Source organism: Tupaia chinensis, unplaced genomic scaffold, assembly GCF_000334495.1.
Source record: "Tupaia chinensis unplaced genomic scaffold, TupChi_1.0 Scaffold000115_1, whole genome shotgun sequence".
NCBI lineage: Eukaryota > Metazoa > Chordata > Mammalia > Scandentia > Tupaiidae > Tupaia > Tupaia belangeri.
Window position 1 is genome coordinate 5,507,826 of NW_006159579.1, and position 14,760 is coordinate 5,522,585.

A 14,760-nucleotide genomic window follows, 5' to 3' on the forward strand; every position below is an offset into this window, starting at 1 on the left:
CTATCACCTTTGAAGTGCCCTAAGCGGGGTTTAGAGAGGCCGCCGCCTCCAGGGGAACGTTTTTGTACAGCTCCGACGCTTCTCGGAGCCCAGCTACCCCAGCCCTTGCCCTTTGACCCCGCTCTCGAGGCGAGGTGAGAGGTCGGGTGGCCATCTTGTGGCGGCGGGGCGGGGGGCCCCAGCCCTTGCCCTTTGACCCCGCTCTCGAGGCGAGGTGAGAGGTCGGGTGGCCATCTTGTGGCGGCGGCGCGGGCGGCTGTTACTGCGGAGACCCATCCCCTCCCCCTCCGTGCATCCCTAGCTGGCTGACAGTCGGTAAAGGGCCCCGCAGTCTGCCAGGTGAGGCCCCGGCCTCGTGCCGTTGCTCTTCCCGCCGAACTGGGCGGCCCAGGCCGCTCCCTGCAGGGCCCCACCGCCGCCACCATGTCCTCCTTCTCCGAGTCGGCGCTGGAGAAGAAGCTCTCGGAGCTGAGCAACTCTCAGCAGAGCGTGCAGACCCTGTCCCTGTGGCTCATCCACCACCGTAAGCACGCGGGACCCATCGTCTCCGTGTGGCACCGCGAGCTCCGCAAAGGTAAACACCTTCGCACCTCCTAGGCCCTCCCCCGTCTTGGCTTCTCCCGCCCACTCCCCAGACCCTTCTAGCTGCTGCTTTGAGCCTTGCTGTCCAGGCCCGCTGTTACTGCGCTTCTCAGGTTGGAGGCAATGTTGTCCCCGTTTCTCAGAAAAGGAAACTGAGGCCCAGGAATGTTTAAAGTATTTGTCTGAACTCCCACGGACCAGGGTTCAGGTGCCCAGATCATCAAACAAACCATTTGCTTTCCGGCTCCTCTTGACGCCGTGGCTATTATTATTTCGGCTGCACACGGTGGACGATACTGGCCGTAGCTTGTTATGTGCCAGGCCCTGTGCTGGGCATTTGGAGTAAGAGGCAGTGGGCTCTGGGTTCAGACCGTCTAGATCGAGTTCTGGCTCAGCAGCTCCAGCTGAGTGCTCCTGGGTTTCTTCATCTACTATGTCTCATTTGTCAAGAGGGGAGGAGGAGCTGCCCCTTAGAAGCCCTTTGTTCCGTGCCAGTCTCTGTGCCAAGACCTGTGTGCATATCCTCATGCTCCGTACTCAGAACGAACCTGTGAAGGAGATAGCCTCTCTCCTCCCATTTTAGAGACGGTCAGGGATCACACCACTTAGGCCTTCCAGTCTTGGCTCCTCATGCATCTGTCCTTGATTTCAAGCCCTGTCCAGAGTCTGACAGACCTTCCCTGAACTCAGCTTTTGATGTGCCGGGCGCTGGGTTGGACACTTCACAGCATGTCAACTGTGCCAGTGTCCTGGAATGTAAACCTGGCTTTGCCACCTACTGACCCCAGCACCTTACCTTGTCAGACTCTTAGTTTCCTTATCGTGTGCCAACATCTTCACCTGCATTGTTGTTTTATTTTATTTTCTTATTTTAACACGTGTCTTTTAAATTCGCTAGAGGGTGTGAGCCCTCTCCAAGGGCGGAAAGGCATTGAGAAAGCAATACTCCCTCCTCTCCCACCATGGGATTTTGGACGTGCACATATGTGCCCCGTGTGTTTTTCAAGCCACTGGGTCTGGGACATTATTTCATGGTCAGCCATGTGGGATCCAGCCACCATGCCACCAGGTGGACCCCATTGTCTTAAAAAAATTCTCAGAGCCTTATGAAGCAGGAACTTTGCAGATGAGGAAAAGTTAAAACCCAAGTAACTTTGTGGTGGAGTAAACAAGAGAATCCAGATGGACATCTAGCCCGGCACCAGGCACAATGTAGGCATTTGGTAAGATGGGTCTGTTGATTACTCAGTGTGAGCCGCACGCTTTGCCTTCAGGTTGCTTACCGACCGGTGGGGAAAGATAGGCATCCACATTCCTGTCTGGTACCCTAGTAAGTTCCATAACAGAAAGCAGAAGAAATGAAGCTCAGAGTTGTTCGGACACCTAATATATGTAGACCCCTTGTAGGATAGGAAGTGACTTCACATTTGTTCTCTACTGTCTGTGAAGTGAGGAATGCCCCTCTATTTTACAGATGAGGAAACTGAAGTAACAAGATGGTATTTTCAAGGTCTTTGACCTGATGAGATTCAGGCTACATTAGGTTGGCAGACACCAAAGTCCAGGATTCTTTCAGGAGACCCAGTTCTATCCCTCTCAGCAGAGCCCCCCAGATGTCATTTGCTGTATGGAGATGGGGATCCTCTGCCTCCTGGGCAGCCAAGGAAAGAGCGATGGGCTGCCAGAGCCTCTTTCATGTACTCCACTGGGTGTGAGGCCATCCGTAACACCTGTGCGATTTGTAAGAGCCGCTGAACTAAAATAACATCTTTCTACAGGCTATCAGATAGGGTCTCAGATGTAACTTTTTTGGTGAGGCCTTCTTGATTCTTCACTTAATCCTATTTGAGTTAACTGAAAAATAGTAACATAATGTATTTGTTTACCGAGCTCCTTTGCCCCTAATCTTGTAAGTAGACCAGCGTTATTATCCCCATCTTATAGATGAGAAAAGAAAGATACAGAGAGCTCAGACTCCTTGTGTTCGGGGACAGAACAGCTGGGAATGAGCCCAGAGCTATGTGATGACACACTGGTGCTTTTTCAAGTACCCAGTGCACCAGTGCACTTGATAAGTGAAGGTGGTCATCAGATTCCAGTGAAACCCATGGTTCTCTTGTTTGTTAGAATTAATCATTGCCTCCCACCCCATCACACCATTTTAGCATTGATTTCATTATGAGTAGGTGTGTATTTTTCACTTTAGTGTGTTTTTCAGAAGAAACAAGACCTTCTTATTCTGTGTAATGCCACAGTATTTAGCATGGTTAAATAGTTAAAAAACAGTAGTCAAATTGTAGCCTCTGGTGCCGTTCTCAACAAAAGGATCTAAGCAGCACAGTCCAATACAATTTTCTGTGCTACCAGCAGCGCTTTACTGGCCCTGTTGTCCAACAAGGTAGCCGCTTACCTCATGTGGCTATCAAGCACTTGAAATGTGTGATTGAGGAACCAAAGTTTTAAATAAATACAATTGAGATTCACTTCCCAAGTTTTACTCTCCAGAAATCAAGTGTTCCAACAGCCACATGAGGCTAGTTGCTGCTATATTTGGACAGTGCAGGGCTGGAGGCTGCTCTTCCAAGATCAAGACAGCTTCCTAATATCCAGGCTCCTTTCATTGAACCAAAAACGCCTCCACTAAAGTGGAAAAGGATTTTGTGCCCCAAAGTTCAAATTCACCAGCCTCCTAGTTTGTAGTCCCCCCTGGGTCTAAAAGTAGATGTTTCTATCTCTAGTCAAGTCATTTTTCTCTAATTTTTCCCATATATGGTCTTTTCAAAATGTTTATGAGATTTACACAATTTCTCCCACTTAAGTACTACAATTTGCTATGTGTTATTTTTCCATTTTCTAGGAATAATTCTTAATTTACCCATTTAGGCTTTGTTCTAAGTAGAATTAGGCTTTGTTTTAAGTAAAATTACTCCCTTGTTTAATGAAATACTTTGGTATAAAATACTCACAAGTAAATATTTCTAATTTTGTTTCATGTCTTGGTCCAAATGTAGGTAAATACACCCTTTTCCCAAAATTACTTTAGGATTTTCTGTAGATGTTGAGAACAGTCAAACAAGTGAAAAAATTTAATTAGCCAGTTAAACTTTGTTCAATAACGAGTTTGACCAGTTTGGAATGGGCATAGGTAGGAGGTGAAAGGATCTACTTTTTTTTGTCATTGAAAGACATCTGAACAAGTGAGTTGTCACCTAGGGTTGGAGTGTGTATTGTGACTTTGTTCAAGTGCTCCAGGGTTTTGTCCAGATCACCTTTGTACACATGGTGCTTAGGTTGACTGTTCAGGCAGCTGGTTGTGGGGGGATGGTTTTATCCTATTAAATAAATCCCCATGGTTGGGACCAGCAGGTGGCATAATGGTTGCATGGCTGGGCTCCCATGTAGTTGACAGTGGTTTGAGTCCTGGACCCTGCGGCTCGAAATTCATTTTGGGTGCATGTGTATGCATGCCCAAAATCCTAAGAGGAGAATGGAGAAGGGATTGTGGGGTGGCCATCCTCTCTGGGGGCATGATTTCTTGCTTTCTGTCTCTCTTCGTCTCGGGAGCACATGTGCCCTATTGCTAAAATCTGTCTAAAAAAAATTAAGGGGCTGGCAGGCGGCGTGGTGGTTAAGGTGTTAAACTCCCACATGGCCAACCACGGTTTGAGTTCCAGACCTGGAGACTTGCTTTCTCACTTTCTATCTTTCTCTCTCTGGCCATATTAAAAATTAAGAATAAATAAAATAAAATAAATAATTAAATAAAATTTTAAAATCTTTTTTTTTTTTTTTTTTTTTTTGGGGGGGGGTTTTTCACACGCACCTGGCATGAGTTTTAAGCCACCAGATCCGAGACGGGAACCGCGGTCGACTACGTGGGAATCCAGCGACATAGCCATTACGCCAACTGCTGGTTCCCAAAATTTTAAAATCTTCATTCTTAAGTTCAGAGATTGCGAAAATTAGTTGCCATTGTGAGTAGTGAAAACCTTGGCTCTCTATCCCCTTAGCTGTCAAATTTGTAATAACTGAAAAATGTAGTCTTGGATGTCTACAATTACATTTTACAATATAGATTCTACGGTTTTTTAAAGTATATGGCATTTGTAGACTCTACTTAAGTAGTAATGTTTTCTTTATTGAAGTGGTTTTTTTGGAGAGGTTTTTGCTATAGGGCGCGTGTACTCACCAGCCAGACAGAGAGAGACAGAGAGACAGAAAGTGAGAAATCATCCCCCAGGGGGGATGGGCACGCACACACACACGCACCCGGTGTGAGTTTAAGCCACTGGGTCTGGGATGGGAACCGCGGTCGACTACATGGGAGTCCAGCAACATAGCCATTATGCTAACTGCTGGTCCCTTTATTGAAGTTTTGTTTTACTTTTTTTGGGAGAGGTTTTTGCTATAGGGCATGTGCGCTCACCAGACAGAGAGACAGAAATCGAGAAATCACCTCCCCAGGGGGGATGGTCACGCCGCAATCCCTTCTCCTCCATTCTCCTCTCGGTATCTTGGGCACGCACGCACACCCACCCAGCGTGAATTTAAGCCACTGGGTCCAGGACTTGAACCGTGGTTGACCACATGGGAGTCCAGCGACATAGCCATTACGCTAACTACTGGTCCCTTGAAGTTTTGTTTTACTTTTAAATCTGCTAAGTTTCATGGCTTTACAGACTTAGTAGTTTTATTACCTACTGCATATTTCCAGAACAGGGTTGCTTAAAAAATAAAAATTGTCATAATCATACCCTTGTAGCAACAGTAGGATATTGTAATTATTGACACTTTTGTTCTGCTTTTGAATAATAATTAGAACAGTTAAAGATAACTCCAGGTTTCCAATATTCTCATGTGTTGGTCATCTAAATAGGATATTTCCAGAAGGTTAATACAATTCACAATATCTATATTTAATTTTATGAGCATTTTTAAGACATCAGATTAAACTGTAATGTGCTTTAAAAATCTCGTTTTTAAGTTGGGTTATTCTCCTGTAGCTACTTTTTAAAATGTCATATTTTATGCCTGCTGTGTCTGACCTCATACATGCTGTGTGCATTTCAAAAGCAATGGAGAAGTGGTTTCTGGGAGGAGTAGAGCAAGTTATTCAGGTGTGCAAAGGTTGACATCCAGCTTGCTTGAGCTTTTCAGGTACTTCAGCGTTGGAAAAATGTTCATGTTTTGAAATACCTAATTATTTTCTTATTTATTTCTTTAAAAAGAAAACTGGGACCAAAAATGGTAGTGATATAACTTTACTGTTGAGAAGTTATGTGCAGAGAAGCCAGGAAATTCTGTAATGTTCCCCCAAGCAACTGTAACTCAGACATATTGCATGAGATTTTTATGGTTAAATATATGACGCCAGATAGAGTAATAGGATATAGTACATTTTGTATATATGAGAGAAGAATTACGGTTTTTCTGGGAGCCATAACTTTGCATATCCAGATTTCAGACGTGTAAATTTTCAATAATGTCGAATGTTAATGTGTATTTGTATTTGAGGTAAGTATCCATTGGCACATATAGAGATTTCCTCTTGATTGTGGAGTTGATATCATTGACTAATTGTGGTTATTTGAGTGTCAAAAAGAAAAAGAAATTCTTAGTTTAAGAGCATAAATTACAAGAATCTATTTTAAAACTGAAACTTAACTCAGTTTTCTAGAATATTTGATAGTTAAGAATGAGTTAGAAATATTCATCTTTATTTTTCTTTGAGAGGTTTTTTGCTGTAGGGTGCATGTGCTCGCCAGACAGATAGAGACAGACAGAAAGTGAGAAATCACCCCCTCGGGGGGTGGCAACGCCGCAATCCCTTCTCCTCCATTCTTCTCTTGGGATCTTGGGCACGCACGCACACGTGCCCTGCATGAGTTTTAAGCCACCAGGTACAGGACTTGAACCGTGGTCGACTACATGGGATTCCAGCGACATAACCGTTACGCTAACTGCTGGTCCCAGAAATACTCATCTTTTAAATAGAATAAATGAAAGTCTTAGTTTTAACCTTGTTATTAACTGTTGTCCTTTAGGAATTTTCTTGAGATTGTCTACTTTCATTGTCAGTTATCCTGGTTAAGATTACAGGGAGATGACCATTAACATTGTTTTTTTTCCCCTTGAAATTTAATGGCCAAACCTGTTATGTCAGAGACTTCTAAAAGTTACTTAAGTTGTTTTTCTAATTAAACTTTTTTTTTTTATTTTAAAAAATGTGTATTTAACCTTAGGTAGATAATATTTGTCTTAATGTTCTTTCGGAGTAGCACAGAGCAAAAAAAATGTGAATTAAGAATTTCTTCAGTGTAAGTTAAAATATCATCTTTTCTTTTTTATTTTTCAGCCAAATCAAACAGAAAGCTTACTTTTCTATACTTAGCGAATGATGTCATCCAGAACAGTAAAAGGAAAGGACCTGAATTCACTAGAGAATTTGAATCTGTCCTTGTGGATGCTTTTTCTCATGTAGCCAGGTATGTCATCTATTTCTTGTTTTGCTTTGTTTTTAATGTATTACCTTTTCCACTTTCAGTTTTTTTTTTCTTTTCTGTGATAGCCTTTGTAGATTAACAGATAGACTTGGGGTATTATGTTTGGCTGGACCCTTGGGAACTGTTTCAGACGTATAAACATTTTGATACGTATATTCGGTCTGGCATTTAAAACACATCTTTTCCCTGGATGTATTTATTTATTGACTTCACTTCTTGAATATGGTATTTTCCTTGGTTTGGTTGAGTTGTCTCATTAGCTTATGATCAAAACCAAAGCTAAATAATTTAGTATAAAGGAACCTTTTAGTAACATAACCTCAGTAGCAAGAAATTAGTTGCTCATGCCTTCTTTTATACTTCCTTCTGAACTTCTAAATGTCTAGTTTACTAAAAATAGTAATCATTACCATAACTACAAAAATAGCAATTATTAGCACGGAAAGTAGTTATTTGCCTTGGCAGTGTCACAGTAAGTCTGCTGCTATTGTTTTGTGTCAGAGAAGACTGGAGCACAGAGCATGCATATTACCAATATCAGAGAAAGCATGTATTGGGTTAAAAGTTTTATAAATCATTTTTCTTTAGAAACAGAATCTTTCTGTAGGCACAAATTAGATCCCCTGGAGGAAAAAAGAAAAAAAACATCTTTCAGTAAACTATTGTGTTTATAAGTAAACATATAAAAGTAAATAGATCTTTGGAAAAGGAAATTGGGAAGAGGGAAAAGGATACTAGTTGGTTAAACAAAAATCTAAGAGTCTAAAATGTAAGTGAAAGACCTTAAGTATGAAGTTAAGTCTGTTATTTCTTGGTGGATTCAAAGGTTAAAAGAATAAACTTAGAATTCCAAAGAAAAACATAACATCTAGCTTTCTAGCAGTAGAAAAAAAGTTTTTATCAGCTACTTTGCTGGCTCTTTCACAGGAACATGGACACTGAAGTAGCAGAATGTGTTACTAACTTGAAAAAAATAATGAATCCTCAAAACAGAAAGTAAGCTTAGAACAGATTAGTTGAGTAACTGTCTAGAATTGTAGACAGATTTTCTGTTTATGTGAGATTTAGTTTACAGTTTCTTAGACATTGGCTGCAGTTCTGCTTCAAACCCTGTCTGAGCGACTCAAATGTGTTACTTAACTTTTTGAGCCCAAATTTCCTAATGGGTTAAAAGGGGATGACGCCACCTGTCTCATTAGAGCTGTTATATTCTGGAGTGGGATCTCTTGTAGTCAATGCTGTTAAGGAAGACGTCTCTAAGGAAATGACATTTGAGGTAATCATGCAAAGTAGGAATAGCTATTAAGAACTTAAGGTAGACATAATCTTGGCAGGTTAAGAGAAACAGAATGAAGGCCAATATGGTCAGAAGATAGTGAGCAAAGGGAAAAGTGGCGTCCAGATGAAATCAGAGGGGTAAACAGGGGCCAGTCACATAGGCCCTGTTAGGCTTGTGAGTTAACGATATCATTCCAGTGGGATGTCCATGAAGAGTTTAAGCAGGGTAAGGGTGTTGGGGGGCAGCAGGTGGCATGGTGGTTGAGGTGCTGGACTCCCACATGAGTGATCGCAGTTCAAGTCCCAGAATGGCAGATTGCTTTTTTACTTTCTCTCATTCTGGTGAGCACATGTGCTCTGTAGCAAATTAAAGTATAATAATTATTATTATAAATAACATTAAAAATAATTATTTTAAAAATAGTTTAAACAGAGGGAGGTTGTATCTTCTTTTGTTTAAGAGAGATTTTTGCTATAGGGCATGTGCATGTGCTTATTGGAGAGACAGAAAAATTGAAACCAAGAAGTCACCCCCGGGGGGATGGCCACAGCACAATCCTTTCTCCTTTGTTCTCTTGGGATTTTTGGCATGCACACACATATGCCTGGTGTGAATTTTAAGCTGCCTGGTCTGGGACTCGAACCACAGTCGACTATGTAGGAGTCCAGCAATGTAACCATTATGCCATCTGCTGGTCCCAAGGGAAGGATGTATTCTAGCATACATTTTTAAAAGATTCCTCTTTTTTTTTTTTTTTTTTTTTAACCAGAGGGTATGTGTACTCACCAGAGAGAGAGGGAGAGGAGGAAGCACTCCTCATGGGGAATGGTCATGCCACAATGCCACAATGTCCTCCGTCTTCCCCTCCTTTCAGAATTTTGGGCATGTACGCACACATTCCCAGTGTGTTTCTCAAGCTGCTGGGTTCAAGGCTTGAACTGTGTTGTCAGCCATGTGGGAACCAGCTGCCTTAACCACCAGGCCTCGAAACCAGGCCAAAAGATCTCTTTTAAAGCATAGTTTGGTGTTGAGAATGGATTGTAAAGGCCAAGGAAGGGGCAGGGACACGAGTTTGAAGGATGTTGCTATAGTACAGGCTAGAGGTGACATCAACTAGGACTCAGAAATCCTGTTGGGGTTTTGGGAGTGCACACACATGCATCTAGCGTGTTTTTCAAGTTGCCAGGGCCAGGATTTGAACTATAGCTAGCCCTGTGGCATCTGGCTCCCTTAACTGCTAGGCTACAGGGCATTTTTCACATGAGTATTTCTGAGAAAGAAACAGAGAAGGGCAAACTGAAAAATTATCCCTTCTCTATGGGGAATTGTCATGCCAGAATCCTTTCTCCATTTCTCCCTCCTTTTTGGGCATACATGTGTACACATCTGGTGTATTTCTCAAGGTGTCGATTTCAGAACTCAAATCATCCAGATGGCCATGGGGGATTCAGCCACCTTTACTACTCACAGGTTGGCCCCATTTTCACTTTTAAGGACAATTTTGCCATCTAAATTAGAAAAGTCAGCAGTGCTTTGATTTGTATAATCAGAAAATAATCAGAGTTAAAATACCTACTGGGTGTGTTCAACATAATTCTAGGTTATGTATGTAATTAATTCATTATCCTCCAGATTGGTGGCAAAGATTTTTGAATCTTTTTTTCTCTTAAGGAATTCTTTTTTTTTTTAAAGATTTCATTTTATCTTTGTTTATTTTATTTTATTTTATTTTAATTTGAATAACCAGAGAGGAACAGAGAGAAAGAGAGAAAGCAAGCTAGCCAGCACCAGGTCCGGGACTCAAACTGTGGTCGGCCATGTGGGAGTTCAGTGCCCTTAATGACCATGCCATCTGCTGCCCCTGTCTTAAGGAATTTTTAACTTAGATAGATTTAGTGCATCCTGAAAAGATAGATTCTTCTGTTACAGAATTGCTTTATTGCTTTAGTTGTATCTGATTTCAAGTGCTAACTAAACTGACTTCCAGTTCACTGGAGCTACTAACCTCAAAATCTTATCAGAAAAAAAGATTTCTTGAATATTTTATCTATAATTTTGAAACTTACATAGCAAAACTTTGATTTATAACAGTGCTCAAGGAAATAACCTACCTTCGTTAATTTCATTTACTAATGAGTTCCCCCTTTTTGGCTTTAGTGGTGAAAGCCTTTTGAAAATGTTATGTGGTTATAATAGGTTTGAGCATCAGTTTCCACTTTATAGTAATATTACAGGATGTGGCTAAAAACTGTACTCGAAACCAGTCTTAGCCTTGAGTACCAAATATCCCCAGGAATGGCGGATAGTGGGTAGACATGTGGACAGACCCTTCCCCCACTTTAAGTGAATTCTCAATATGAATTTGTTCTCAGGATTGGTTTCTCTTTAAGTGAACAAAATCTGTAGAGAACAGATTTTATGTTAGAAGTACCAGTTAATTAGTTAATTAAGTTCCAATTAGTTACAATTTGGTTATGTTAGTTATAATGACTTTGTCTAAACCATACATTTGATCACATAAGGGACTTACTCTTGCCTGCAGGCCACATGCTTAATATGGCATTCAGGGCCCTTTATAATCTAATTCCATTCTATCCTTCTAAATTCTTCTGTAATTTCTACACACACACTGTATACTTAAGCTACCTGAATTACTACTTCTCTTTTCTCATTGCCTTGTTCTATTTGGAGGTTCCATTTAAAGGAGAGGAGATAGCATGGATACAAGAGGGAGCAAGTTCTGAGCAGAAAATACATGTGGTCAAGTGTTGCTAGAATGTGAAGCCTCACTTACAGTATGGAAAGGAGATAGGGCCAAGGATGTCTGAGGTTCTCCTAGATCGGGACCTCTGTCTTAATCTTCGTATTCCAAGCACAGTAGTCCATAAACTTTCATTGATTGAATGGTTGAGTGTTCAGTTGGTTTCTGACATGAATGACCTTGATGCAGTAAGATGGTTGTTGAAAGTTAAGTAACTGATGTACTGAAACCTATATAATTTTTTTTTTAAAGACTACAATTCGACAGATACTGTGTTCATTTTAGGGTATATAGCAGTGAGGGGAAGAGACAAATCCCTACCCTTGTGGAAATTACATTCAGATGGAAAGACTGTAAACAGCATGTAAACTATAGCATATTAGAAGATAAGTTGTGTGGAGAACACATGACTTTGGCATGTGGACATGAGTTCCTGTGCTTGGAGGAGGAGGGGTTTGAGCTGTGTGACCATCTGGGGCACTGAGGTTCCAGGCAAAACCATTAAGTGCTAAGGCCCTGAGGCAGAGGCCAAGGTAGCTGTTGGGAGTGGGGATGGGTAGGAGAGGGGCTCAGATAAACAGTGGGCTAGGCTGAAAATGACCTTTAAGGCTTTATGAAGACTTTTCACCTTCATTCTGAGGGAGAATGGGAAGAAACTTGAGAAGTTTTGAGCAAAGGAGTGACATGATCTGCCTTAACACAAAAGCTAGAATTTCTTTTGAAAACTTGAGAATAGATCGTAGGAGGACAAGGGTAGAAATGAGCAGCTCAGTTATGAGGCTGTTGTAGTAAATGCAGCAAGAGATGATGGTGGCCTGGACCAGCTAGGAAGCAGAGGAAGAGCTGAGTATAAAATATACTCATCTCTTCGGTATATTTTAAAGGTAGAGTCAATTTTTATTATACATATCAAATAAGGTCATGTCACTTAGCCTTATAAACTGAGCAGTAAAAACATTTTCCCTGGTCTTTGCCTTTGATGTGAAAAATAAAGTTTAATATAAAAAATAATTAATTGGGATATACCCTGATTTAGCCCTTTGACCCCAATTCCGTGAAATTTGCCACAAATAATTCAAAAGTAATACAATATGACCAGGCTGGACTGAAACCTCACCTTGCCTTGAGTGTTAACATAAACTTTACAGAAGTGCTATCGGAGTTGGGAGTGAATAGACTTCCCATCTCAGTTGAATTTGGTATTTATTTTTTTCCTTGAAGTTTCTGTTAAAGATATTTGACTTAGGAAGATTGCTAGGTATCATTTTTTTCATTAATGTTATTTAGTATAACATCATTGACATCCAGTAGCCTCACACAGAAAAATGCACATAGTAACACAGTGGATAGATAGTGAGTGGATTTATTATATATTCTCCTTTCAGAAAGTCTCCCCTTCTCCTCTGCTTGCTGCCTGACATTTTATGGTAGCCAACTGGTATACACCGAGTTGTTAGTCAGAGTCCTCTCATACTCTATCTCAAGAATGCAGTATGTCAGGGAAAATGACCTAACTTTTTCTTCCAGATCTAAATTATGAAGGACTGCATTACTCTCAATGTGTTCTAAGATTATCAGTTAGACACCTTTGTATGAACATGGATTACAGACTTAGTCTAGAAGTAGAGTTGAAATCAGTCTTGGCATACATGTGTGTACAATTGTGGTTATACATGTAGAGGTGTATTAGCATTGATGAATTATACTAAATTTATATACCATTTTAAACATTTGTGTGTTTTAATCAGTTTTGTTTGTTTTTAAATTACTAGAGGGTACGTGCATTTGCTGGAAATAAACAGAAGGAGAGAGGAAAAACACCCTTCAATGAGGGCATGGCCATGCCCCAATCCCTTCTCCTTCATTGGTCTATCCTGCCAGGATTTGGGGCATGCATGCACATGTGCCTGGTGTTCTTTTCAAGCTTCCAGGGCTGGAATACGAACTGCAATAGGCCATGTAGGCTCCAGCTCTCTCAACCACTAGGCCATGAAATTGGCTCTTAATCAATTTTATTTTTATTCTTAAAAGTTTTGGCCTACTTTATTTTCCAGCAGGATGTTTGGCAAAACATTTCAATTAGTATGTTCTTATGAAGGAAGCTATTATTAATTGATAAGATCAGTTTTTGATAATCAGCCATTAGCTTTTTGCCCTATTTGCCTCATCTTTCAAAAGAGAAAAACAATAGGTTAAGTGTAGTAACAGGATCTCTTTCTCTTTTCCACCCACTACAAGAAGCATGTAGTTTCTGGTCAAGTTTTGAGTATCCAAATGTCACAATATGTAGCTTACTCTTCATTCTGTTTTAAATATGTGAATTATTTAGTCAGCTATTGCTTTTCTTTTTTTTTAAAAAGTAGATCTGTCCTAATTGAAAACAAAAAATCTTAAGCTTATATATATCTTTTCATCTTTTCTGGGCAGAGAGGCAGATGAAGGCTGTAAAAAACCTTTAGAAAGATTGCTGAACATCTGGCAAGAAAGAAGTGTGTATGGCGGCGAGTTCATACAGCAGCTGAAGCTGTCTATGGAGGACTCCAAGAGCCCTCCCCCCAAAGGTAGAAACATCACCACATGTTTACAGCTCTTGGTCTTTGCCTACTTTCGAATCAAATATGAAAAGCTGCAGTGGGGGTTGCTGTGAACCACCAGCGATTTTATGATTCTTCAGAGAGAGATGATCATGAATGATGGTGAGAATTTATGTAGCGCTTGCAGTGTGTAAGCCTGGTTCTAGTTCTCATGCCCTTCATCTTCTCACACCCTAACTTTTGCTCTGTATTCTCCTTTGCTCTCTTCTGTCTTTCAGAGACTTTCCTAGGACAGCAACACTATTTAGAGTTGTGGTAAACTAGGAAGGAAGAACTGTAGACTTAAGATTTTGTCCTAGCTCTGCCATTAACTACTATAGGATCTTGGATAAGCCCCTTAACCTTTTAGAGCTTGGTTTCATTAAAGACAGATGTCATTTTGGACCACATTCTTAATGATTGTCAGCCTGCTGCTTAAAATTGATTTGGGTCTTTACTGAACTCAGGATATCCTCAGAAAGGTGTGTGTGTGTGTGTGTGTGTGTGTGTGTGTGTGTGTATTTACCAAGTCTTTTTCATAAGTGTTTATGTTACTTTTTTTTTTCTTTACAGAGTAAGATATGTGTTATTAGGTTATTTGTCTTCTGGTTGGTTGTGGTTTAATATTAGTGGGAAAATATGTTTCTAAGCTGCAGGTCTGATCTGCCTGCAAACATGCGGTGATGCCTGGAGGATCAAGTCCACATACTAATAGTATTAAAGACCCTTGCTAATCTCAACTCACCTACTTTTCCATATTCTTCTGGCATTCCCTTATATGCCGTTACTTGGGCTGAACTGTGTTACCCACTGTTTCCCCTCTAAATGCTCTGTGGGCACCCTGAGCTTTGTATCTGCCCTTCCTGTGCCCTCGATGTCCTCCTCCTTTCACCATGTGGTTCACTCATTCTCCAGTAATGCCTGCTCATCCTGACATCCTCTCTCGTTTGTCTGGGCACAGGTGGCTGCTCCCTTCTTGTTCTCCAGTCCTTTGTACAAGCCTCTGCCATAGAAATTAACTGGGATTAGCTTACGTGACAATATCATTACTCATCACCTCTG

General features: G+C 41.0%; 1 protein-coding gene across 3 annotated transcripts in view; it reads left to right on the plus strand.

The window, feature by feature from the left end:
• The first annotated feature begins 6 nt into the window (after window positions 1–6).
• Window positions 7–14,760, plus strand: part of RPRD1B (regulation of nuclear pre-mRNA domain containing 1B) — a 55,229-nt gene continuing 40,475 nt past the window's right edge. Inside the window, exons 1-4 of one of the 3 annotated variants that reach the window (XM_027770181.1) lie at window positions 7–134; window positions 215–574; window positions 6,938–7,067; window positions 13,553–13,686. In XM_027770181.1, the coding sequence (XP_027625982.1) occupies window positions 424–574; window positions 6,938–7,067; window positions 13,553–13,686 (415 nt within the window). In that variant the 5' untranslated portion in view covers window positions 7–134; window positions 215–423. Of the gene's footprint in view, window positions 135–182; window positions 575–6,937; window positions 7,068–13,552; window positions 13,687–13,753; window positions 13,822–14,760 lie in introns of those variants that run through there. The other 2 variants (XM_006144124.3, XM_027770182.1) reach the window with 2 other exon arrangements.